Genomic DNA, 24,934 nt, shown 5'->3' with positions numbered 1-24,934 from the left:
GTGAAAAATCTATTTTCTCACTTCTGTTTTCCAAACAAACCAGTACAGCCCAATCATCCTGGCAGCACCAGATGATGCCTCCTTGTCTCTAACCCTGCTCCCGGCAGGGTTTTTTTGGCACAGTCAAGTGTCCTCCAAACCAAATACATCAATGTCATCAGGTCATTGGTGCTCTTTATGAGTCTGTACCTGGATTCACACAGAGCAATCTCAGTGTCTGCTCTTGAAAGTTCACAATAAATTATTTGTATCAAGGTAGAGATTGTCTAATAATGGATGATACACCAGTTGTGTTAAGAGCTGGAAAAGTGATCCATGATCCAAAACCAGCACAGGTTTAATTGTTTAGATTACAGTTGGTGCAGCAGCACTGGGGCAAATTTTGTATTTGCCTTACCTGAGGCTCTGAGATCCAAGTGCTAAATGGTTTGCAGCACACTACTCAACAAAAACCTAAAAAAACCCCATCAGCTTTTAGGGCATGAAAGCCTGAGTCTGGAATTCCTGGAAGTTATGTGGTCATGCAAAGGCATCTGGCTTTGCTCGTGGCCAAAAGAAACCTTAAACATAGGTGTGATTGATATGCTGTGCACAATTTGGCATTAGTGATCTCACTTTCAGGCTCTGTTTCCTGATGGTGCTCTCCAAATCCCTTACAAATATCAGCCCTTTCCACACCCCCTAAAAATGTCCATGCACACTTTAGCTGCACAGTAAGTGTACAGGGCTGGGGGAGGGAAATTCTCTATGTAGAAGGTAGTGAGGTACTGGGACAGGCTTCCCAGAGAGGCTGTGGATGTCCCATCCCTGGAAGTGTTCAAGACCAGGTTGGATGGGACTCTGAGCCACCTGGTCTTGTGGAAGGTGTCCCTGCCCATGGTAGGGGATTAAAACTAGATGGTCTTTAAGGTTCCTTCCGACCCAAACCACTCTAAGATTTCTATAATTTCTGTGTGAGGGTCAGGTCTCCAGTGTACCCATCTTCAGGCGATGAGCTACACCCAGGATTACCTGGTCTTCTTTCAGCATGAGCCCCTAAAACCTCCCATCGCTGCCTGCACACATCACAAAACTTCAGCTCATCCTCACTGCTCTCCCTTCCCGACCCCTCCCCTCTCCCTTGAAGACATCCTTTTTACCAAAACGAGCCGTGGAGGCTCCAAAAGACACTGACGTCAACGTAAAAGTAAACCAAGGAGGTCTGGTTCCTGTATCATCCATCCCGCGCCGAGCGCCGGGAGCGAGCCCACGGCCACTCGCTCCGGGAATCCGCAGCGGGCTCCGGGCTCGGCAGCTGAGCTTTCTCATCTCGGCGGGGTGAGTCCTGCCTGAGGCGTGATCCGGGCTGGGAGAGAGCGGGGAGAGGGAGGGACATTCACCGGCTGCAGCTTGGGAAGGCAGCGTGCTCTGATCCGGGCTGGGCTGAGAGTTTGGAGAGATCCAGATGGGGATGGGAGTCCTGGCAAGCTGGGTCGGGAGCGGAGCACGTGGGTTTGGATGCGAGATGGCTCCACGTGGGTGGGAATAGCGCTGGAGAGGAAGGAGAGTGTTCCTCACCAGGTGCTGGAGGGCTGGGGAGGTCAGAGCTGGTGCAAAGGAAAAGAGCATCTCATCGAGGGAAATGTTGGGTTTTCTATAAACTGAATTATGTGTTTGGATGGTAAAGAGCCCTGCGAGGGATTCTGCATAAAAACTTGAGTATTTCTGGTAAACTTCTATATACAGATTACTTGTGTCAAGTCCAGCTGCACACACACCTGTGCATCCCACAAGTGTCCCTATATAAAGATGCAGAATTAGACACAGGATTTTTAGATTCAGGCCATGAAAAAATGATCTGAGAAGGCCCAAAATGAACTTTATAGTTTAAGTTCAGGAAACAAAAAACTTTCCCTAGGGAAATGATATGGAAATGTCCTTACTCTGATTGCTGTGGGGGGGGGGGGGGAAGTGGCTTGGCCAGAGCTGGGATGGCTGAAAGGGATGAATGGCCTCACTAGGTCTGTTGGCAAGTCTCTGCCAACTGGGACATGTCTGGCCACAGTACAGCACAGAGAGAGCATCTCCCAGTGTTTACACAACCCACACTCAGTGGCAGTGTGATGAATTGGCAACGTGGCTCTTCGGAATCATTTCAGCTGTGTTTTGGTGACAGGAGGCGCCTTTTTCTCTAACATTTCTCACATGCCAGGGCCAATTGCTCTTCTTCAGCAAAAAGCCAGCCCTTTTCCTGAAATGACAGCTCCTTCTGCTAAGCTAGAACTCCCCCATTCAGAAATAAAACAGTGGACATACAAGTTTAATCCCCATTACTTGCGCGTGACGGTCCCAGTTGAAAACCACCAGGGCGAAAACCTCTGTCGCCCACGATTAGATGCAATGCTGCATCTCAGCTCATTCTATAAATCTCTCCCTGAGCAGGAGAAAGCTGGGCAGCCGTGGAAAAAGGAGGCAGAAATGCCCACCATCCTCCTATGTAGCATCTGCCAGCAAAAGTGAGGGCAGAAGCCTCCCTTTGGCAGAAAGCTCTTTACTACGACATTTTCCATCTCCTTTGTGCACAGATATCTCTGCCAACCCACAGTTAGAAGGAAAATCCCTATCGTCTTTCTTACAAGAACACATGGCAACTTAGCTATGCAATTGAGCAGCTATTTTATTCATCTATTTCAGAGCATTTTCCCTCACCCTGCTCAAGCCTCCTACCCCATGTCCCCAGTGCACTGAGATAAAACACAGACATGGAGCCATTTCTCCCCTCTCCACAGAGCCTAAAGGTGCCAAAAGCACCCTAAAAGTCTTTCTTCCCCGGTTTTGAAGCAGAAGGCAAAGGCCAAGGAAGGATTTGCGCATGAAACATCTCTCACAGCACGTTCTCTCCGAGGCAGAGCAAGCAGAACGGAGGAGGCTGCTGAACACAGCAATAAATCCCACCAGGCGCACGTACAGCACCACCACAGCTCTGCTCCCCCTCAAGTGCATCATGCCCTTGGGATGACGTGGTTCTCACAGGGATGCAGGCTGTCCTAGCCCTATATCCCCCCTCAGAGGGAGAAGACCAAATCCTGCACTCCAAATTGTCAGAAGGGCTGCAGGATTTTGGCAGTCCATGTTTTAAGGGGCTGGAGACAAGTAAAGGGGGATGTTTAGCAGGCAAGTGCTCATCACCTCAGGGTTCAAAGAAACCTCACCCATTAAGAACATGTGAATCTTGATGCCTAAAATCAGAAATCCAAATTCCTGAGCCCTTTTTAAAATGGGAGACAAAAATTCCCCATGGGAGTAACTTTCTAAGTTCAGATTTTTTGGACTTCAAGTCCAGGTTGGATGGAGCTTTGTCTAGTGGAAGATATCCCTGCCATGGCAGGGGGCTTGGAACTAGATGATCTCTAAGTTTTCTTGCAACCCAAGCCATGCTGTGGTTCAATGATTCTGTGATTTCTCTTTCCACCTGGGCTGTTATAGCAGGTTTGTATAAATGTCCAGTCACCATGTTTAGGAGGAGATGAAACTACTTATTACCTAAAGGTACATGTTAGTGAACATCCCATGACACCTGGTAAAATCTACAGCCCCTTCTGAGGAATGTCTGCTACTTCTTAGCCAACTCATCTGTAAATACTCAAAGGACCCTTCCTGCTCTCTCTTTTGCCTCTCATCCATTTTTCATCCTTGCATTTTAATGTGTTGCTTTTAGCTGTACATTTTTGCATTTGTTGCTTTTAGCTGTACATTTTTGCAGATCACAAATAGCTGAGCAAATCCTACTGATGGCTTAGCAGGGAAACACTTCCCATCCAGTAAATCCCAGAGAGGCACAGCAGAGTCCAGCCAAGCATGACAAAGTCCAGAGACAGAAGTAGTTGTGCTGAGGTGAAGGATCAATCAGGGGATTAGAAAAGTGAAGCCCAGAGCCAGAGTGAAGTATCAGTAAAGCTGTGAGGGTCAGATGGGATTAGGCTGAGCTGGCTGTGACAACTAAAGAAATGATGTCACCCATCAGGATGACACTAAGCAGGGATGCTGCTGTTCAGTCTCAGCATGATATTTACTGGGATCGATACACCATTAGTGTATAGACACAGAAGAACTGAATTCTTCATTACCTCTTACACATAATCTATAAAAGATGTACATCTCATCTATCACAGCCTGAAAAGCACCACTACAGTCATTACCACACAACAGAAAGGATGGCTTCTTCCACATTGATGCAAAAAAGATTTACTGTCAAATGTCCCTTCCTCTTCATGGCTCCAGCCTCCTTCTCTACAAATATCTGCCAAAAAGATGAGGCTCTGGGAAATGTCCCTAAGGCTGAAAATGTAGTGAATGGCTTCCAGTGTGCTGGTCCAGCAGACAGCTTCCCATCCTTGAATGTACTGAATTTGTCACCCTGTCTATGGGACACCTAGAGAGATGAATTTGGGCCACTCTGGGGAGCTGCCCCATATTGAAGCTATCACAAGTAGTCTTTAGCCTTATAGATGAGGGCAGGGATGCCTGTGGAGGTTTGCCAAAATTTTGTTTCATTCAGAGCTACCAACAAATGCAAAGACCTACACATCAGTGTAGGTTGATTGCTGCAGGTAGGCATTAGCAAGGAGAAACAGCACTGAGCTCTGAGCACACTGACCCACACAGAGACCAGCACTGGCATTTGTAACCCACCAGGGTCCTCTCAAAATGGTGAACTCAGAAGGATGCAGCAAAGTGGGTGCCTGGGCACAGCAGGAGAGGGCACTGAGACAGCCTCAGCAGGAAAACAAACTTCTTGCATGACATGAAGGAGGTTTCTAGCACTCAAGTGCAGAGGGCATGAGATTGCTGGAGGTCACACACCTCCATCAAACAGAGCCACTAGTGTGCAACCAGCTTCTCCTCTCAGTGGGATCTATGGTCACCCTCTTGCTGGTCTGGCCATGTTCCAGCAGCTGATCCTGAGCAGAGCAAAGTGAACAGGCAGAGCGCACCTATTCCTGCACCCACCACAGTCTAACTGGTCATTATCCATCTCAACAGAGAGCTAGTGCATTATTAGGCATATCAGAATCAGAAACACAGAATAGTCTGGGTTGAAAAGGACCTTAAAGGTTGGACCTTACTTCCAACTCTGCTGCCATGGCAGGGACACCTCCCACCATCCCAGGTTGCTCCAAGCCCCATCCAGCCTGGCCTTGAACACTTCCAGGGATGGGGCAGCCACAGCTTCTCTGGGCAACCCAGTCCAGATCCTCCTCACCTTCACAGTGAAGAATTTTTTGCTCATATCTAATCTAAATCTATCCTAGTTTAAAATCATTCCCCCTCGTCCTATCAGTAACTCCTTGTTCAAAAAGTATAGAATTGTAGAGCAGCTTAGGCTGGAAGAGACCTTAAGCAAGACATTCAGCCAGGTGCAATTTCACCTTTATTCCCAAAGTCTTTTTCTGGCAGAACAGAGAGAGAAAGCTGAGTCGTCATGCTTGGTTTCACCTGCTTGGCACTCACAGAGCTGCAGTTCCCCGGCAGCCAGGCTGGCTCCTTTTGCCTGAGTAGAATATGCCAAGCAATACATCTCTGAGAAAAATCCAGGCTGCCAAGCTGTGTTACGCTGTCTCCAGCTACCAATTATGTGGATAAATTGATTCTCGTAAGAGTGATGAAGTAGCACAACAAATACACTTTCAGGAACCAGGCATTTTTCACACACCAACTTTGAGGCTTCCCACTGCTTTGATCAAACACACAGAAAATTGTCTGCAGGCTGAAGTGGTGTCAGAGACACAGACTTGTGGAGGCTGAGGAAAACCACCAAGAGGCTTAAAATACACCAACTGGTCCACATTTGTGCACTATTTTGCAAGGCAGGTTGATCAGATGCTTTTTGAAGAGGCCACCATAAAGCTCACTCTGACCAGCAGCCGCCTCAGAGGATACCCAGGACTGAAATAGCAAGGGGCAGACGTCAGGAATCAGAGTCACTGGCAGGAGAGGGAAAGGAAGAGGAGTCGTGCTGCCTCTGTCCCCTGCCTAGATTAGATCTGTCTCATACCAGGGCTGCTCTTCTCCCACTCACAACAGTATCAAGTTCACCCAGAGAATCAGAGCTCCTAAGATGCTGACATTAATAATTCCCAAGTGTATTTTTCTTTGTGAGCGGCTTACCTAAGGAAGTGTAAGATTATTTTAAACACTCGGATTTATTAATACACCCAGGATGGCTCAAGCCACTGGTTCTTGCCCAAGGGAGTTCAGCAGTGGAGCCCAGCATCTTGACTCACAGTATTGGGACTGATATATGACTAGCTATGATCAGATGGCATATCTAAAAATACTGAGCCTGCAGTTTATTTTTCTTGGAAAATGGAAAGACACCCAAAGAAGCAGAGCCTAGTTTAGCAATCACAGCAGGCTGGATTTTTGCTTTAAAGAAGCCAGCAGAAGTTGCCCAAAAGGTCCCATCTTAGGTTGTGTTACAGCCATGGGATTAACCTGTGGCTCCAGCACCGTGGGGGAACCTCTGGCTGCTGCTGTGGCTCTAACTCTGAATTAGAGAGGACAGGGATGCTGATTGCACATCCCTGCCCTAGGAGACACAAGCAATAGGATTCCTCTTACCCAAAGGAAGCCTCTACACTGAGACCATCACAAACTGGGCTGGTCATCTGGTCCAGACTAGTGTTAATGAACTAAACTAAACATGATGAACCCACCTTGCACCATTCCCAGGGAAGCTGCCTGGACATCTCCACAGCTGTTATCAGGTTTGCCTTCTGTTGTCTTTTCTGTAGATTAAACAAGCCCAATTCTGCTGGTTTGCCCTCATGGGTCACGTTTGCCGGCCCTCAGGTCATTCCAGCTGGTTTGGTTTGGATGTTTTCCAAGGCAGAAACACATCCTCTTTCATTAGTCAATTTAACACTATTTATTACATGTAATAGTGCTTTTGTAGAGAATAATCCCTCCAGGTGACATGAAAGGCAAATCAAACAGCACCTTGCAGCACTCCAAACATAAAAAAGACTGAAGCTGTCAGTACCAAGATGAAGGTATGGAAAGGAATGATTCAGCAGTGACAGGTGGAGCTTTTGCTCCTGATAAAAAATTTGCTTTGAGATCTTAAGCACAAACTAGAGTAGGGGCTTGGTCTTCCCTCCATCATGCCATCCACTGACCACCCCTCAGTGAGTTCAAGACCTCACCAGCAGGGACAACCTGGTGCTGTCTATAATCACATCCCAGACAGAGAAAATATCCCCTTGGATTTCTGAACCATCATGTTTCCACCTGACTCAGGTCTCAGCAGGTTTTCTCTGCTCCAGGTGGGAGACAAAAGAGTCCATGACCCCATACCAAAACACACCACCACCACCACCACCAAAAATAGTACCAGCTGGGTTCTGCTGCCCAGCACCCTGTTCCAATTTTTTTTAGGAGAAAATTTATTATTTTGGCATTGCAGTTTCCAGTAAATCACATATGTGATTCTCTCCTTTCCTTCCTGAATATTTCCCAGAGCACTTCTGCACATTGTGCTTAGAGGAATAGTTTCAACCATAAGGAAACTGAAGCACCTCCCTAGAAAATGGGGTTTTTTTGTCCCCAGTGAGGCCCCTCACACAGAACTTGCTTCAAGGACATGATCTGTAATTCTAAGCAGCTGAGAACACAAAGGAACACATCCCCTCCAAAATAAAAGGAAAAAAAAGATCAGCAAATGTACCAGCTTCTTCCAGAGGCAGCAATTTTAGGAATCACTTGTAAGCAAGCAGCAGGGTGGTGGTTGGGATTTTTTTTCTCCCAAATGGGGCCCTTTCTTTTCTTCCCATTCCTACAGGGCTTTTCATCACTGTGGCATTTCCTATGATAATCCCCCAGATTTATGCTGCCCTGTTCCAGATCAGAGCATTGCTGAGCTCTGTGCACGTCTAACAAAAGACAGCCCTGCCCTGACCCCTTCCAAATCTCTCCAAACCAGGCAAACAAAGGGAATGGGAGAGGAGGATTAACATGTTTGCAGAGAGTGAACAGGGAGAGGATGTCTTTCTCTAAAGCCTTTTTTGAGGTTTGTGGGTCCAAGTACCAGATTTTCCAAGTTGCAGGTGTCCTTCCTCCTGGGCTAGGTTACTAATACAGCAAAAAAACCCAAAAGTTGAACAGATGGCCCTGGGAGCCTCCTGCTGCCCCTTTCCAAATCTGTGGTCACTGCTAAATCAGAGCAGGTGGAGATACCAGACTGGGTCCTTAAATTCCCCACAACTTCCTTTCCATGGGTTTTCAAATGTTCCTCTGGACTCTACATCCTTGCAGGACACAGCACATCTTGAGTTCAAGGTTTTCTAGCTCAGCCCTGCCACGCTGCACTTCCCACTGCCACAAACACAGGAGCAGAGCACAGAGAGCTCTCTGGGGGCTCTTCAACCATCCAGGACCAACAATCCTGCCAATTCCTGCTCTGCAGCCTTCAAACCACAGCTGGGCAAGAGCCACTCCACCCAGCATTGACCTCCCAGGGCATGGTGCCCAAGTAATGCCAAAGCCCAAAGCTTGTGTAGCTTTCCCCTTCAAGCATTAGTGTCCCTGTGCGCCCAGTGACAAACAAAACCAACAGGAAATACTTTGCTGGGAATGGGGAGAGTTCTGCAGTGAGGTTATGACACTGGACATTGAGTTCTTGGCAATTAGCTTCTGAATCTTTGAAAATAACAAAAAAAGAAAGAGTACAAGAGGTGACTGGCCAGACCTGGATTGGGGGGCCAGAAAGGTCACAGTGGGACCCTGCAAAGGATCCCCAAGAGGTTTGGATCAGTAGGGGCAGGTGAGACATGATATGCTTTGTTGGGTGGCCAAAGAGTCCTGGTGGCTCACTTTGCTGGTGCCTTGAACTGAGGAACCTTGTCAGAACCCTCACAGCTGTGAGACCTGTGGTAAACTGGGCAGACTGGGATGGAGAGAGGGATCCTGGCTCACCCTCACAGGGCGCATTTATAACAGGTAAGGGACTTCACACCCCTTGTCATGAAAGAACTGGAGACAGGCAGGACCAATGTGCTCCAAACCACTCAGGAAAGACCTCAGGGCTGCCCAGAGGAGCAGCTCTTTGTGCACTGCAGACATCTTCATTTTTCTTTCAGCTCAACAGGTCCATCAGCAAAAATGCCACAGCCTGGGGAGAAAACGGAGGGGGAACCAGTGGTCAGCAAAGCCAATTCCCAAATATGCAGCAGGCAGGCAGGAAACTGGCTCCTACACTCCTCCTCCCCCGTGCCTGACTCACCCAACAGGAGCCATGGCCATCATTTTAGGGCACCGCTTGTCTTTCCCTGTCCCTCATCAAGCAGATGAATCACAGCTGGATCCCAGCAGAGGCCTCATATGGTGAGAGTCTGATCTCCCTCCTTGCACAAACACACAGATGGGGATCCTGTTCAGAGGCAAGGATACAAAATTATGGCGGTTTCCAGCCCTTGCAGTCCTCTGAGGACAGCAAGTGACAGTCCAGCAAGTGCCTGTGATCCTGAGCAGTTGGCAGAGGACACAGACTGTGTCCTGCAGAGCTGCTGACGTCAGGAAGGTACAGCTGCCTCTGGACCCTGCTGAGATGCCATCAAGAGAGCCAGCTCTTGATGAGGACCATATTTTGTAGCTCTCCACAGCCTCTGTTGCCCATGCTGACAGTCAGGTAAAAAGCCCTGGGGTACTGAATATCACTGGGGGAGCAATCTAAGCCCTCCTTCTCCAGGGATAAGTCGTTCGCATTTCTTTGTCTATTTGGTGTTTCTATCCCAGCATTGCAGGAAAGAGACAAAAGTCATCCCTTGAAACAGATTCTGTCTAAGAATTAAGAGAGGGAGCTCTGATCTTTTCCTCCAGTCCTTCCAGCTGCACCTTAGGCATAACCAGCATGAATGTCTCAGGGCTCAGATCCCAAAGCAGTCCCAGGATCTCCCAGATGTCCCAGCATGACACACCTGGATCACCAAAAGAACAGAGAAGAATGACCTCTCAACAGCCCAGCAGGTGAAGCCACATGTTGCTCTCTTTGGCTCCAAACAAGCAAGGGCCACAAGCTAAAAGCCAGGCTGGAGACAGATGCCAGCCTCAATCTTCAAGGTTCTTTCAACTGGACTTCCCTTGGATTCTACCAAAAGCACCAGAAAAACCCTGGATCTGCTTTCAGGGTCTGCCCATTTGCCATGATATTACTTCCATAAAGTACCAGCTCAGGAGCCACCAAAGAGGAGTGTTCCCACACACTTCTTTATGATAAGGAAGTGTGGTGGGGTTGAAGAACACCTGGCCTAAGTGGAAAATTCCTATATATTTGGGAAGAGCACTGTTGCCCACATATTCCCCCTCAATCAAAGGTGACTCCTGGAGGGAGGTCCAGTGCAAAAATTTCTCCACACCTGGTCCACCTGTGACAGCCTACATGCTTCTCTGGGTCAGTTCTGATTCACAGCATCCCATAATAGCCTTGGAGACCGTGGACAATCAAGATTTTAGGGCTCCTGGGCAGTGCATATCATAGAGACATACATGAATGTTTTCCAGCACTTTTTAAGGCCTGGGGATATTCTAGGGTAGATTTACCAGAAGAAGGAGTAGTTGGAAAGGGTAAAATTAATGTAAACTCTCCTCAGTGCCATTCACTTTATCTGCCATGGCAAAAGGTTACTCCCTGGCAAACTCACATTGTGGCCTCTCCATCAAGCCTGCTGCTAAAAAGAGGTTTTCCAGATAGGACAATGAAGATCCCACCCTTCAGTGTCTTCCATGCAGTGAGGATCCCACTCTTTGGTGACCTGCACACAGTCATGGTCATGGGTAAAGGCTCCTCAGTTTTCTGAACTGTTATTTCTATGTCCAACACTTTCTTGAGTAAGAGTTCTCCTTCACTGCTGAAGAAAATAATTCATTTGTGAGGATCTGTTCAGTATAACAGAACCAAAATCAGCTTTCTAAAAAAACACAGGCATGTTTGGACACTGGACTTGGGTCCTTGCAGAGCTGGTCAACAGAGACACTTTGAAAGCTGATCTGGCCATGTGCCTTGAGCCCATCTCAGCTCTGTTAAAGTTCATTATGCAGTGCCCAATCTCAATCTCTTCTCCCACAGCAGGGGATCAAAGGATGCTCAGTTCCCCTTTTTGAATAGGACTGGAAGAGTACACCCTTCTCCTGACAAAAACAGGACACATCTCCCCAGAGGGATGTGTGGTATCAACTTTCTCTCCACCTCCCTCCAGAGCTGTCTGGCCTCCTGCTTTTCTGCACTGTGTCACAGAAGATTTTAACCAGAGCCCTGTTCTATATGGCAAGGTTAAGGGATTGCTAGGAATTACCATGGGCTAGTACCATCCTTCCCTGATGTCATTATTAGTCCTTCTACGTGCTGATTTTGACTGAGCCAATACCTTCTTCCACCTACAATCTCACTCCAATATTTAATACTGTTGTATATTCAATGAACAAGCTTGAAAATTTTCCACTTACTAAAGCTTTACTTTTTTTTTCTGCCTTTCTCGCTCCCTCTGGGAGGGTGATAAATGACTGAAAATCAAGAGATGATAGAAGCTCTTCATTTATCAGCTATGGTTGCAACTCCTCCTGAGGTTGAGTGTGGGAACCGGGTCTGGGACAAAGCGTGGCCCTGAGCCCGGATGTGCCTTCTCCACCTTAACAACAGCATCTGCTTCCCAATATGGCATGTTCTACACTATCTCAGGCACAACTTGAAACTTTGCAGCTGTTGCCACTCAGAGCCTAGCTCTAAATCCAGCAAGGAGGGAGAGGCTGGGATAGTGGGGGAGTGCAGGGCACTGATTATCCCATGCACAGGGATGGGAACGCAGCTCTCATGCATTACGTGGAAGCAAAAAACCAAACCAGTCCTTACAAAGGAAGAACCAGACATTCCCAGAGAAGGTGGACAGAGTGCAGGTACCAATAGCTCATCCTGGAGAAAAGTCATCTCTTTCTTACAGTCTCGCATTTGTAACTTCAGAGAGTCATTCCCTAAACATAAAAATTTTGTTGACAGGCTGGGGGAAACTTAAGCATTTGCCACCATAGGCATTGAGAATGATAGAATCATAGAATTCTGGAAAGGTCTGGGTTGCAAAAGACATTAAAGACCATCTAGTTCCAACCCCCTGCCATGGCAGAGACACTTTCCACTACACCAGGTTGCTCCAAGTCCCATCCAGCCTGGCCTTGAAGACTTCCAGGGATGGGGCAGGCACAGCTTCTCTGGGAAACCTGTCCTGGTGCCTCTATAGGGTCCAAGTTCACCCACCCTTGCCCAAATTAGACCATGAGTTGGTTTCTTCTCTTTGTTTTTACCCCTGTTGAACTTCCACGATGGAGGGAACTGAAGGTAAGATGATCAGCCAGACAGGGCTCATCAAGACTTTCCAATCACACTTGCTTCCCAAGCCTAAGGAAGTGAGAAACAAATGAAAGTTCAGGCATATGCCTGAGCTAGAGGTCTGTGGTGGAATGCCTGGATCAGGTCTCCTGGATCAGGGGCTCATAAAGCTAAGGAGGATGTTCCTGAAACTGGGGGAACAGTCTGCTCCTCAATGTGCAGAAACTCAAAATAGAAAATCAATAAAATAACCAGACAAAAAGGATCAGCTCAGTCTTGCTGGGAAAGATCCAAGGGTGAAAAAGTAATTCCAGAAAATGAGGTCAACCTTCTCTAATAACCATAGCTACTGTTTGTGCTCCAGTGAGACATGCATGTGTGGAGTTTACCTCTCCTCTATTTATGGATTTGGCCTCTTGACCTGGAATTCAATGCCTCTCAGTTGATCCTGTCGTGTTGTGACAGGCCATATCCTGCATGTTTATTGCATTGGCACCAGTGTTGTCTTTATCTAAAGTGTGATGCAGGCCAGGGCTGATACTAAAATCCAGCATCCATCCTCTCTGTATTTCTAAACAACCAATCTCGATGTAAGCTCTTGCTTTTTTTCTGCCTTTTCTCCCAGAGGAAATCTCTAATGCTACTGAAAAGCCCCTGGGGAGAGCATCTGTGCAAACCCCCCAAAAATATTGGGTTTTGGTACCAGTTTAGAGCAAGAAGTGGAACTTGAGATGGAACTTGGGGGATTTTGAGTCCTTAGTGCATCAACTATCAGAGATATCTTAAAAGCTGTTCTAGGGTGTGATTTGAACCCATCTCAAAAATGGGTTTTTTCATTAAGCTTTGCACAATGTCAGTCTCTTCTCATATAGCCAAGGGTGTAGAGATACTTAAATTCCCACTCTGAGAGACACCCGACACCCACAATGACTCTACCACAAGTAGGGAAGGATTGTATGAGGATGGAGGAACATGTTGGAGGGCTCCTTGGTGGAGCCTCAGACTCTCTATTGCCACCCATGCTCAGCCATTTCAGGCCTGGATAGATCTCATTATCTCCTCTCCCAAATGACTGCAGCAGCCCTACCAAAGTGTGCAGGGTCACCCTTTGGTTCCCTCTGCCAGGGGTTTTCTCAGGGTCTGGACAGCTGGGTTGGTTCAAAGCACATCACAGGTTTTGCTGAATTTGGTTCAGCACCTTCCTGCAGCTGCCAGGGATGCTTCTCTCTAATAACAGTTCACATCAGGAAGAGGAAAAGAGGGATATTTTCCTCATGTCACGCATGGTGGTGGGATTGAAGTGTCCTTGAGCTGGCAAGTTCCCAGCAAAGAGATTTTGTTCCCACAGAGACACAAGAAAATTGACCTGGGGGCAGTTTTAGTTTACTAGAGATGTTCAGGCATTAGCACCGTGAGTACGGCTGGAGCCCTCTTCAGCATTTACAGCACTTCATAAATTTCAGAGAGATTTAGGGCAAGGAGCCAGATGTTTGGGGAGAAATTCTGAACACTACAGACAAGTGGAAATATTTTTTTTTTGGTAGTGTATATTTTTTCCCATTAGTTGCAAGGCTATATTTAGAAGGGGGGTGGGGAGGGGGAAGAGAGGGAGAGAACGCAAGAGACAGATTAGGCATTTCTTCATATTCTGTAGTCACTCCAGTTGTTCTGCTTGTAGGAACAGATGTCTCTTTCCTGGGCTGATAGCATTCAGGTCCACAAGGAAATTTTCTTACCAGCAGCTCCTCTAACATAGAAGGGAGATCGGGCCAGAGGTAAGTCAGTCCTTCATGCAGGAATACATTGCAGGGACCATTGCAGGGAATGCTTTGGGATATTGGTCAGAGACAAAGAGGGGGGCCTGGGATGGGAGACAGTGGGGGGCCAGGAAGGATTTGCTGGATATTGGACTCCAAGTCCTGGCTATTGCAACAGGAAACCCTGGAAGGGGTGGGAGCAGAAAGGGTCCTGCACTGAACACGTGGATGAGCAGCTCAGGAAGTCTCTGGCTCTGTCCATGCAGCAGGTGTGGAAATCCCTTGGGAAGTGCCTGACCCAAAAAGCCAGGCTGTGCCAGCAGCTGGCAGGGGCTACAAGGAGCTTCTCCCTTGTGACTTTCTTTGCTCTTGGGATTTGGGCGGTGTAAGGATATTTGGTTGTTCTTCAAGGAGATGGAGGGTAATGGAAGCGTGCAAAGTTTCAGGCTTTCCCTCCTTGAAAAGTACTGTGACAGCTCTTGTGAGGAGGGGGGTGATGTCGTTTGTATATGTGTAATTCCAGGTGTAATTAAATTCTGGTGAAATGCATTCAGGAAGGTTTTGGAAGCCATGAGAAGAGATGGTGCACTGCCTGGAATGGGGTCAGCTTCAAGTGGGGATGTTTTACCTGTTTGGCTATGCAGCAGGGTGCAAGCTCAGCTCTAGGAGAGGTGCTGTCTTCCCTCTCTGAGCCCAGTTACGGGGTTAGTAGAAGGAGAAAGCAGATCCTTTCCAAGGTCCTTAGCAGACCCCTGCAGAAATGCTCCCTGCTTTCACAGCAGCACACTCACCAACAACGTGGAGAGTGTTAACAAATGCCTGAGTGTTTCCAGGTTAACCTGGTGAATCCAAAATTTGCAGAACTCTGAAGGCACTGTGGGGTCTGCACAGCACTGTCATATGTGCCTCGCTAAGGAAACCACAGAAACCAGCCTCCCAAAGGGTTAAGACATGGTTGTTCATCCTGGGATGCCTCAAAAACTCTCTGCTCCCTAACTGGGTCTCCCACGCTGCATTCCCCAGGCCAAGACCACACATGGCTCTGTGCCTCAGTTTCTCCATGCAGCCAAGAGATCAGCACAGCTTGGAGTGAGTGCTGCGAGGCAGAGCTGGTACACCTGACCCCTCTGCATCACCCCTGCATCCCTACCTGCACTGGTGCCCCGTGCTCCCTGGGCTGTGAGCATTGTTTCACCAGTCCTGCGTTCCCTGGCTATGCAGGAGCCCAGGTATTTCCCCAATAATTAGAACTCTGCTGTTGTTCTTCTCTTACTGCCCTTCTCAGTTTCCAATCAAAGGACAGAGCAAGCAGGCAGCTGAAGGCAGAAAAAGGAGAAAGTGCTCAAAGAGTGCTAAATTTGCAATTTAAAATTTCCTTCTTAAAAGCAAGCAGCAGCACACAGGTCAGTTATTGTTTTTGCACTTGCCTGTGAAGTTCCTGCATGTGCCTAAATGGTAATTTTCACTGCACAGCTCTCCTTGCACACAGCCACAATAGCTGTTATTCCAAACTGACATTTCCAGCACTTTGTCTCAGGCACCCTGGAAACGCTCGATGGATTATTGTAATCCCTATAAAATCAAATGCATTTCTCTTTTATTGTTACAACCTCCCAAGAAGACAGGCTCAAATCCATCCTACTGGCTGAACCCATAAGAGTCCAAATCTATATGTTTTAAAATGTAACTTTAAAAAAAAAATGTTAATCATCTTGGAAAAAAATTCTCTCAAAAATATTTGTTTTCCCCTCACATATAATGGTCCACAAGGGACAGAGAGGGATACACTCAGGAAGTCATGCTCTGATTTCTCTGAAAGTAACAGAGCTGGAAACACACAGCACCTACTGCAGAGATGTCACTCCATGCTCCCTTGTGACAGATGGCACTTGGTACGAGCCCTGACAGGGTATGAGATATTGGTCTTTTAAATGCTAGCAGCATGATTGATGGAGCATTCATCAAGACACTTGGCATTTCTGTCACTGCAAGGCCAAGATCTGATAACACAGAAAAGAGGGACATGAAAAATACAGTGGAATAGATAAGACATCGTAGACATCCAAGTATTTCAGGATGGATTTTTCTACATAGTGTGGTATAAACAAGCAAAAAGAGGCAAACCCCCTTTATCATTACCTTTCTTATAGGTGACCAGTACTAGCAAGTCTCATCAGAGATGTGCTGGGGGACCTCTAGGTGCCCACCACTGCTGGGTGGATATTTGTAGGTCTGGAGGGGCAAAGTATGTACAATCCCACTTCTCTTTTTGCTTGCACATGCACATCTAGGCTCTTTCTTTCAAAGACTGAGGCATTGCTGCTGCAAATGGCCATAGAGGAGGTATAAACTCATAAGAAATCTGCCAGTATGTGAATTTCTTCCTCTGTGTATCTCTGGGAGCTTCATTTCAGTGTTTTCATGCATGCTCAGGACAAGGGCTGAGGGAGAACCATGCAGACCTTTCCAAGTTTTAAATAGATTGTCTCTGGGGTGTCCAGGACTGTGATCTGTCACCTGGTTTTAAGCAGCAGGTTCAAGCCTGGATGCAGAGAGTTGGCATTTGGTCCAAGCCAAGTGGCATCAGTCCCATCTGGGTCACTTTGCCCCGTGGAGAAGAGGAATGCACTTTGGAGAGCTGTGCTCTCCTTCATCTAACTGGCAGTGATCCCTCATGGCCTAGGGTGACCTGCTGGACTAAATCATTGCTTGGACACCCACAGGCTATTTCTTGTCACAAAATGAGCTAGGGATGAGGGTGCCTCACCTTCAAAGGATGTGATTTTGGCCTTGGGCCCATGGAGAGCACAGGATCCACCCGTGTGTACACACAGCGTTAAACTGGGTGTGGTGGGTGGAGCTCAGATCACAGCACGGAGCAATATCCATTGCCCATCCACAGCAGGGCCTTGGAGATGGAGGAGCACACAGAGGCAAACTGGGCATCTCAGGCAGGAGGCAAACAGCTCAACAGCACATCAACAACACCAACTCAACAACCAGCACTGCATCAGCCTCCACACATCCTCAATCTGTGATTGCTTACAGGTTTTGAAGGATTACCCCTTTGCCTGAGACTGGACATACAAGTTTTCCCCCTTGCCAGATGGGAAATCTGATTTTCATGGCCAACATTAGAGATTCAAAAGTGAGTTTGGGGGGAGTTAATCTCTCTTGGCCTTGAGAGGAAGCTGTATGTATGAGCTGATTTGGTCTATTCAGCCTAGAGGAGACTGAGGGGAGACCTCATTGAAGTTAAATCTTCTTTGTGAAAGGAGGGGCAGGCACTGATCTCTGTAGTGAGCAGTGACAGGACCTGAGGTAATGGCCTGAACTGGTGTCCAGGTAAGCTTAGATTGGATATTGGGAAAAAGTTCTTCACCCAGAGGGTGGTTGGGCACTGCAACAGGCTCCCCAAGGAACTGGTCACACCACCAAGCCTGACAGAGCTCAAGAGCTTTTGGACAACTCTCTTGGGCTCATGGTGTGACCATGACCATCTTGGTGATGGTCCTGTGCAGGGGCAGGAGTTGGACTCTGCGATCTTTGTGGGTCCCCTCCAACTGAGGATATTCTGTGTTTCTGTGATTCCAGACAAAAGCTGTAATTCAGCACACGACCATTCAAACCACCAGACAAAGTAGGACTTGCTGGCCATCATATGGGCACATGGGCAAGCAGACCATGGCTGAATAGTGCCAACACCCAGCAATTAGCCATCATCTGTCCCAGTCAGGCTGGTTCTCCCATGTTTTGGCATAAATCTGAAATTATTTCTCTTCAGGAAAACAATGAGAAGCGGGCAATATTCTCTTTGTTTCACAGAAACCATCCAGCCCTGTTTGCTGTGTTTCAATGCCAAAGCAATTGTGAATTTGCAGGGAATAAGACCTAAAAGAAAGGATGTGTGTAGCAGAGAATGTTAACAAATGACTTGCAGGTTCACATTAGAGGAAACAAGGATCACTCTTAGTGCCTGTTTGTGTGGTTGTCAGCTCCTATTTCCTCCGTCCTCCTAATGTTTTTCAATCTGCTGCCTAATTTCAACTAGAATTTGGCAGAAGGGAAAGATCACCTCAATTTTCAGGAAATTAGGCAGCAAAGAAGGGAGAAAGTCAAACAAGTGTTGGAGCCAAGGGAAGAGCTGGAATGTGAGTGCTCATTAAGGCAGCCAAGTGTCCACATGGGAAAAAGTTATAATAAGTATCTCAAGCAGGGCAAAGCATTCCCCCAGCCCTGCGAGCCACTGTGAGACATGAGACTGCAAGAAATCAGGTGTCATTTAATCTGACACTCAGAAAACTATGTGTTTTGTGTCTCCAAAGTCCCTTTTATGTCCATGGCATTGGAGGGGAAGGAATAATCCAGCTCTGCTCTGGATTTGGCAATTTCTAACTGTAACTCCCCAAAAGGTGGGTGTTTCACCCACTTGTTCCAGCCACCCTCAGACCTGGAGGTTTAAAGGAGACATCAGTGCCCAGGAATCAAGTGAGAGCAGAGATCTGATGCCTACAAAAATGGGATCTTACCTGCCCTGAGAATAGCCCCATTTCTGCTTCAGAGTAGAATCTGCCTCCCCCAGAATTATCTCTCTTCTCACAGCCCAAGGGTCAGATGGGCACCAGCTTTTTCCTTTCAGCAGCTGGATTCATTCCCTTTCTCTCCCTTTTTTTCTCTGTTCCCCCTGTCAGCAAACCCACCCTCCCCAGACTGAGCACAAGACACATAGAGCAAGCTCTACCACATATAGAGCAAGGTCGACATGCACAAAAACACCATATTTGGCCAGTTTGATCCAGAGTTGAGTGAGAGCTTGCCAGAAAGAGAATCATACAATTTAAATTGAAAGAGAGTGAGTTTAACCCTTCATTTATAAATATGATGATAAATCACCCAGGGAACTTTAAACACAGGAAGGCTGAAAAGCTAAACACACACTGCTGCCACCCCAGGCAGCAGAATAACACCAGCAGGCAGGACAGGGTGAGGGGAACAGGGAGGATGATAGAGGAGCCAGGTTGCCATATCAGATGTTCCAGTTCAGGACAGGGAGAGGAGAAAAGCTGAAGCTGTTTATACTAAATTACACTCGTGCTTGTTAACGTCCTTTTCAGCTTTCTGATCCCAGTGTGTGGCTCTGGTGTTCTCCGGGTCTGCACATAGAGATCCTTTCTGCACACCAATAAATAATCCTTTTGGCATGCAGTTAGGACAAAACTCAGTTGTCTGACCTGCCTTTTCTTTTGTAACCTATTATTTGAATTGCTGAGCCAGATCCAAAAGTCCCCTGGGCTAAGGAAGTGAACCCCATTAATTTCAGCAAGGTCAGGGTGAGCCTTAAGGCTGTCACCAGGCACAAGGCTGGGTGAAGTGGATATGGGATGGTCAAGGATCTCCTCCTGGAGCAGACATAGCACTGAGCTGCCCATGCTAAGTTAACAAGTGTGATGCCAAGCAGTGAGTGAGTGGGGGAAGAGGCTGCAGGACCTGTTTTCAGCACAGTGACCATCTGTTTCCTATTTGGCCCAAGAATGATGGAACTGGTTGTGTCACACAACAATGAGAAAGTATTTCAGAGCAAGTCCCCCTCTCCCAGTGCTGAGCAGGGACCTTTATCAGAACGAGGGAAAGCAGGTCAACCTACATTCTCTGTCCCTCCCTTTATCCCATTTCTACCCAGATTCCTGCTGTACTTTTAAGGAAATGCTACCCACAGTTTCCCAGACAGACAGAATCCAGCCTGAGAGGTATAATATAACAGCCTCAGCCAACTGGCACGGTCAGACAGCACTCAAAAGGATGCATGTTTACCTATCTTGGGCTTTGCAGACTGCCAGCTCCAAGAAACAGGGATTGCATGGAAATCTGGGGGGCTGAGAGCTCAGGAAGGTATGAAGCAGACTAAGCTCCAAGCTCTTTGAGGATTTTAGTAAGGGGGTTAACCCAAAATCTATTTGCTCTGTAAGTAAAGGTGGTTTTTGCAGCTCTGCATGAGCTCATGCCATAGTCACGAGTAATAAATAGTGCAAAACACAGCAAAATAAAGGTTTGCAGAGGCTGAAAAGCTTCTCATTAATTTAACCATGCCCCTCACTGACTTTCATATGCCACCACATCATAGTGATGAGTAGCTGAAATTACTCACTTTAACACCTGCATGTGTATGTCTGATGGTAGAGAAAGAGACCTGGTTGAGATAATATTTGAACTCAGTGAGAGGAAGAATTCAAAATCTTTGGAAATGTTTAGCTTTGCTCAGGCACAAGGTCAAAATGCCTTTCTGTGTTGCAAAAAGGGGCAAAGTACCTTTCTCACAGGCTTGGAGTCCCACAATGGAAAAATCCTTAGCAGCTGTAAACTGGGGGTTTGGTCCAGCTCCATCTCATTAAAACACTCAGAGGAATTCTGTTGCTTTGCTAGTCCAGTTCTCCATCCTTTCTGCTTGTGAGCCATGAGATGAGAGCAGTCCCACAAAGAAAGGAAGAGGCCATTCACCCAAACATCCATCAGTAACAATTTGATTAGATGAAGATTTTTCCCACCACAGCCCAAGAGGCAGCTTTTCCACAGACTGTCAGGGAGGAAATCTTCAGGATTAATTAAATTTACTGGGACTTCTTTCATGTAGTTGTTTGGATTTTGAGTTCAGATAGGGCAGCAATGGACTGGGAAAGCTCTAATGAAGCACTTCTTTGCATATTTAATTTGGCAAACACAATGTTACCTGCTGTTTTTCAGCAGTTTACAATATCTGGAGTTTATTTCCTTGCACATGGGGCTCAGTAGAAAAGGTGGCTATGTAAGCCAAGAAATTGTGTATGCTGATTATTTTAATTTTCTATTTGTCTGTAACACATCCTACATCCCTCAAAGGTATTGTGAGGATGAGGAATATTTGAATGTATTTGGAATTGCTGATTTCATTGAGACAAGAAAGGCAAAATAAGATGAATATCAGGTATTTGTGATAAGGGATCTCAGACTGAACAAAAATCTCCCAGAGGAGGCAAGCTACTAACAAGAGGCAAAATCAGAGCAACCAGCCAGTGCCACGGAATTACAATGAGAAGACAAATGCATGTGCAATTCAATAGAGTTTACTGCAAGTTCAGGGATGGTTGATTTTGTCTTCTCCCCTTGCTCAGGTATGTGTCAACACAGATATACACTCTCACACTGCAGTCCAGGGGCATCAAAGTCTTTATTCCTTGGCTTCCACAGTGCTCCTCCTGATAGCATCTGCAAGGAGAAAGCTGGGAGCAGATCCAGGCATCTGCTCACTTCAGTTTGTTTTCATAATTAAAGAGTGAAACAAACAAACAGAGAAGATGGTGAGAATTTTAGGAAATCAGTAGAAAACAGGCCAGGATTCTGCATCATCCCCATGAATCTTTCTCAGGTGCCAGACTTTGCAGTTCTACCACCTTCAGCCTATTTTGGGGGCAGTTTTTCCTGTTTTTCTCTGACAGTGTGCTTGGCACAAAATGTGAAGAGACAAGACTCTCCCTCAGGAGTCTGCAGGCTCAGTCAGAGCCAGACAAAATGCCATGAACATGTGTGCCACTTTGGCTGCCACCAGAGCTCAGTGCAGGGTGAAGTAATCTGGTCATTCCCAAAACACATGATGTTCCAGTGTCTGGTTTCTGCTGGGGATGGCCTAGAGAGAAAAGGGGACAGAAACTAGCATTGTTCCTCTTTGCCCAGTAGTTCTTTGGGGCATTACAGGTGGTCTGACCCCAGGTTTCAGGATTTCAGTCCTGCAGTGTATTCTGGCACTAAGTTGGATCTCAGGAGGGCTTTATGTTTGAGCATCAGCCATTCCAATGGACAATTCAACTCCTTGGGCTTCAGTGTCTATCTAAATTTAAAAAATTGACATTTGGTTAGAAATATCCTTCTGAGCTCAAGGACATTAAAAACCAACTTTTTCCTTCAAACCAGTTCCACAGACTGAGAGGCAAGAAGAAACTAGAGCAATCCCCAGATTCCAGGCCAACAAACCCATGATCCATCATGATGACAAAGTCACTTCTCCAAGAATTTTCACACCTGGTCTTCTAAATTCTCAGTCCTAATCTCTGCTTTCTCTCAACAAATGTTCTGCTTCACTCTCACCCAGCTTGAATGAACCAAGCAGAGTAATCACAACAAGGCTGTAGCATCCCATGAGGACTATTGATTTTGAACGTTGACTATTGGCCAAACACTGGTGAGACACATTAGGAGTGTTGTATGCAGGAAATGCAGAGAGACATGGTGACCAGGCAGAAGAAGGCTTTGGCACTCAAACAGAGCTGCTGTGGTGTTCTCTGGACTCAGTACTGTCCCTGCAGAACATTTTCTTTTGGCCAGCAGGGACTCTCCTCAGGACCTATTTTTCACTTTTGTTCTAAGTAGCTTCCTCCACCACTTTGTACACAGCCACCAACAGCTTGAAGTACCTCACAGGTGATACAGCACCTTTGGTCCATCCTCCTGATCCCCATAAGCAGCAAAAAAGATTGGAGGAGGGGAAAAAAATCTGCCAGAGGATGGGGTATGCTTGGGGGAACTGGACATTCAGACTCCCTCAGCAATTCCAGACTTCCACACTGAGACACCCGCCCAGGCACACTGCAGTTCTGTGAGCACTGGGAGATGTGTTTGCAGCTCCTTGTCTCCCAGTCCTTCAGCATTTGGCTCATTAGCAGGGATTTCAAACCCTCATAAATCAACTCTTTCAGCATCATTCTCTGCTGATCCAAGCTGATTTTTTTAACCTCAAAGCCCTGCCCAGCCACTTTGAGATATTCCAGACATTTTTCAACCATTTATTTTTATTGAAACCAGCCAAGTCTCTGTATATATTTGGTCTTTTTTTTTTTTGTCTTTTAATATACAAATCAGTTTAAAATAGTGTATAAGTCAGGAATGATTTGCAAATTAAACTGTCAAACCCTGGCAGGACCAGTGGCTTACACCCTTAGCTTGAAATCTTCTGGCTGCTGTTGCTGTGAACACAGATCTGTAGAAGATGCCACACAACCTGCTTCTGCTTTCTCAGACAATTCAGCCTTTCTCTGATTTCAGAGAAATCGTACAGCTCCTGAAAACACTGCTGCATGTAACTCTCTAATGGGATCACCTGCCCAAGGCAAGGGATATGATATTTTAGGAATCAAATGCTAGGGTTATGGTTATGCAAAGGTCTTCCAGCCTTAAAATCATTTTTGTACAAGGAAGAGGAAGAGAAACTTGAAGTGGAGTGTGTGTCTTTTCCCTAAAACATGCATCTGGAACCACTGCAAGGCACTAATTATAAGCTCAGGTATTTCCTTGCAATTATTGGTAATCCCATATTGGTAGATGGGGATCTACTACTCAGGATGTGTAAATATGTTGGTTATAATGTTTTTAAGTGACAAGATTTTTGAGCCTAAGCAATGCTGACATATTTATCACTATACCTCTATTTATTTTCTTCCAGATTGCTGGAAGTCAGTGACCATGCCGACCTCCTCCACCCAAATGCCACCCCTTGACTCTATCAACTCCACCGAGGAACCTAACTCCAACATCAACTTGTTCTCCAAGTTCATCAACTCAGACAAACAACTGTTCACAGATTTTTATAACGTGTGGATTGTCCTGATGGTAGTCAATGCCATCATTTTCCTGGTGGGTGTTGTGCTGAACAGCTTGGCGCTGTATGTCTTCTGCTTCCGTACCAAGACAAAAACCACCTCTGTTATTTACACCATCAACTTGATTGTAACTGATCTCCTGGTGGGCTTTTCCCTGCCTGTCCGGATCATCATGTTCTACAGTGCAGGGGATTGCAAGAATTGTTCCTTGGTTCACATCTTTGGCTACTTTGTCAACATGTACTGCAGCATCCTCTTCTTGACGTGCATCTGCGTTGACCGCTACCTGGCAATAGTGCAGGTGGAAGCCTCACGTAAATGGAGGAACCCCACCTGTGCCAAGGGGATCTGCATCTTCATTTGGATCTTTGCCACCGTGGTGACTTTCTCCATCCTGACCATGGCAATACGGTTTGCCAAGTGCTGCCTCTCCAAGATCCTGGTCCTGATGGTCTGTGAGTACTTCTTCCCCCTCATCATAATCATCTTCTTCACCACCAGGATTATGTGTGCCCTGTCCAAGCCCAGCCTCATGCACCAGAGTCGAGAGAGGAGAATGAGGGCTGTGCAGCTCCTTATCACCGTCCTCATCATCTTCATGATCTGCTTCACTCCTTTCCACGTGCTACAGGTCGCAATCTCCATCAACCCAGACATGCCCCACAACGTCAGCCTCCTCGTCTACCATGTGACAGTGACTCTGAGTAGCCTCAATAGCTGCATGGACCCCATTGTCTATTGCTTTGTCACCAATAACTTCCAGTCAACCATGAAAAACATCTTCAGGAAAACCGAGCCAGAGCAAACTAATGCAGACATCCTGGGTATGAACAAGAACTCCAAGGGCTCCAACGCAAACATCGCCTTCTCAAACACAATAGGAAGCCCTCTGAGCTTGCCATCACCAAGTAGTGTTCAGATATAACCCACATGTGATGGGACACGTTGCAGTAAACCAGTGCCATGATGCTGGAATATTGATAGGATGCACAATACAATAGTTTTTGAACTCTTTGTGTTTTAGGCTGAGGTTCAGACCAACAGTGGTGGAATTTATTCCTCAAGAACATTGTAGTCTGTTTGGAAATGGAACCTACAATGCTGTTAGTACCATACAAAAGAGAGTCCATTAATTACTGTTCCCAGCAGGGAAGTTTTCTTTGTATTTTAATACAGACGTTTTGCTAGCAACAATCTCTTTA

At 46.7% G+C, this 24,934-nt stretch overlaps 1 protein-coding gene across 2 annotated transcripts; it reads left to right on the top strand.

Moving 5' to 3' along the window:
- Window positions 1-1,263: 1,263 nt before the first annotated feature.
- GPR20 (G protein-coupled receptor 20) lies at window positions 1,264-24,687 on the top strand. 2 transcript variants are annotated; one of them, XM_036378616.1, is made up of 2 exons: window positions 1,264-1,317; window positions 23,576-24,687. In XM_036378616.1, exon 2 carries the CDS (start codon window positions 23,596-23,598, stop codon window positions 24,655-24,657), a length of 1,062 nt encoding a protein of 353 aa, XP_036234509.1. In that variant the 5' UTR covers window positions 1,264-1,317; window positions 23,576-23,595; the 3' UTR covers window positions 24,658-24,687. The 2 variants fall into 2 exon arrangements, with proteins under 2 accessions (XP_036234509.1, XP_036234510.1); XM_036378617.1 differs by lacking the exon at window positions 1,264-1,317 and adding an exon at window positions 14,076-14,127.
- The last annotated feature ends 247 nt before the right edge of the window (window positions 24,688-24,934 follow it).

The sequence above is a fragment of the Molothrus ater genome, chromosome 1 (assembly GCF_012460135.2).
Source record: "Molothrus ater isolate BHLD 08-10-18 breed brown headed cowbird chromosome 1, BPBGC_Mater_1.1, whole genome shotgun sequence".
Lineage (NCBI taxonomy): Eukaryota > Metazoa > Chordata > Aves > Passeriformes > Icteridae > Molothrus > Molothrus ater.
The sequence above is the reverse complement of the archived record's forward strand: the minus strand, read 5'-3'. Positions and strand labels throughout refer to the sequence as shown.

Excerpts from the sequence above, each read along its gene's own strand:
- GPR20 (XM_036378616.1), top strand. The coding sequence starts at position 23,596 with ATGCCGACCTCCTCCACCCAAATGCCACCCCTTGACTCTATCAACTCC.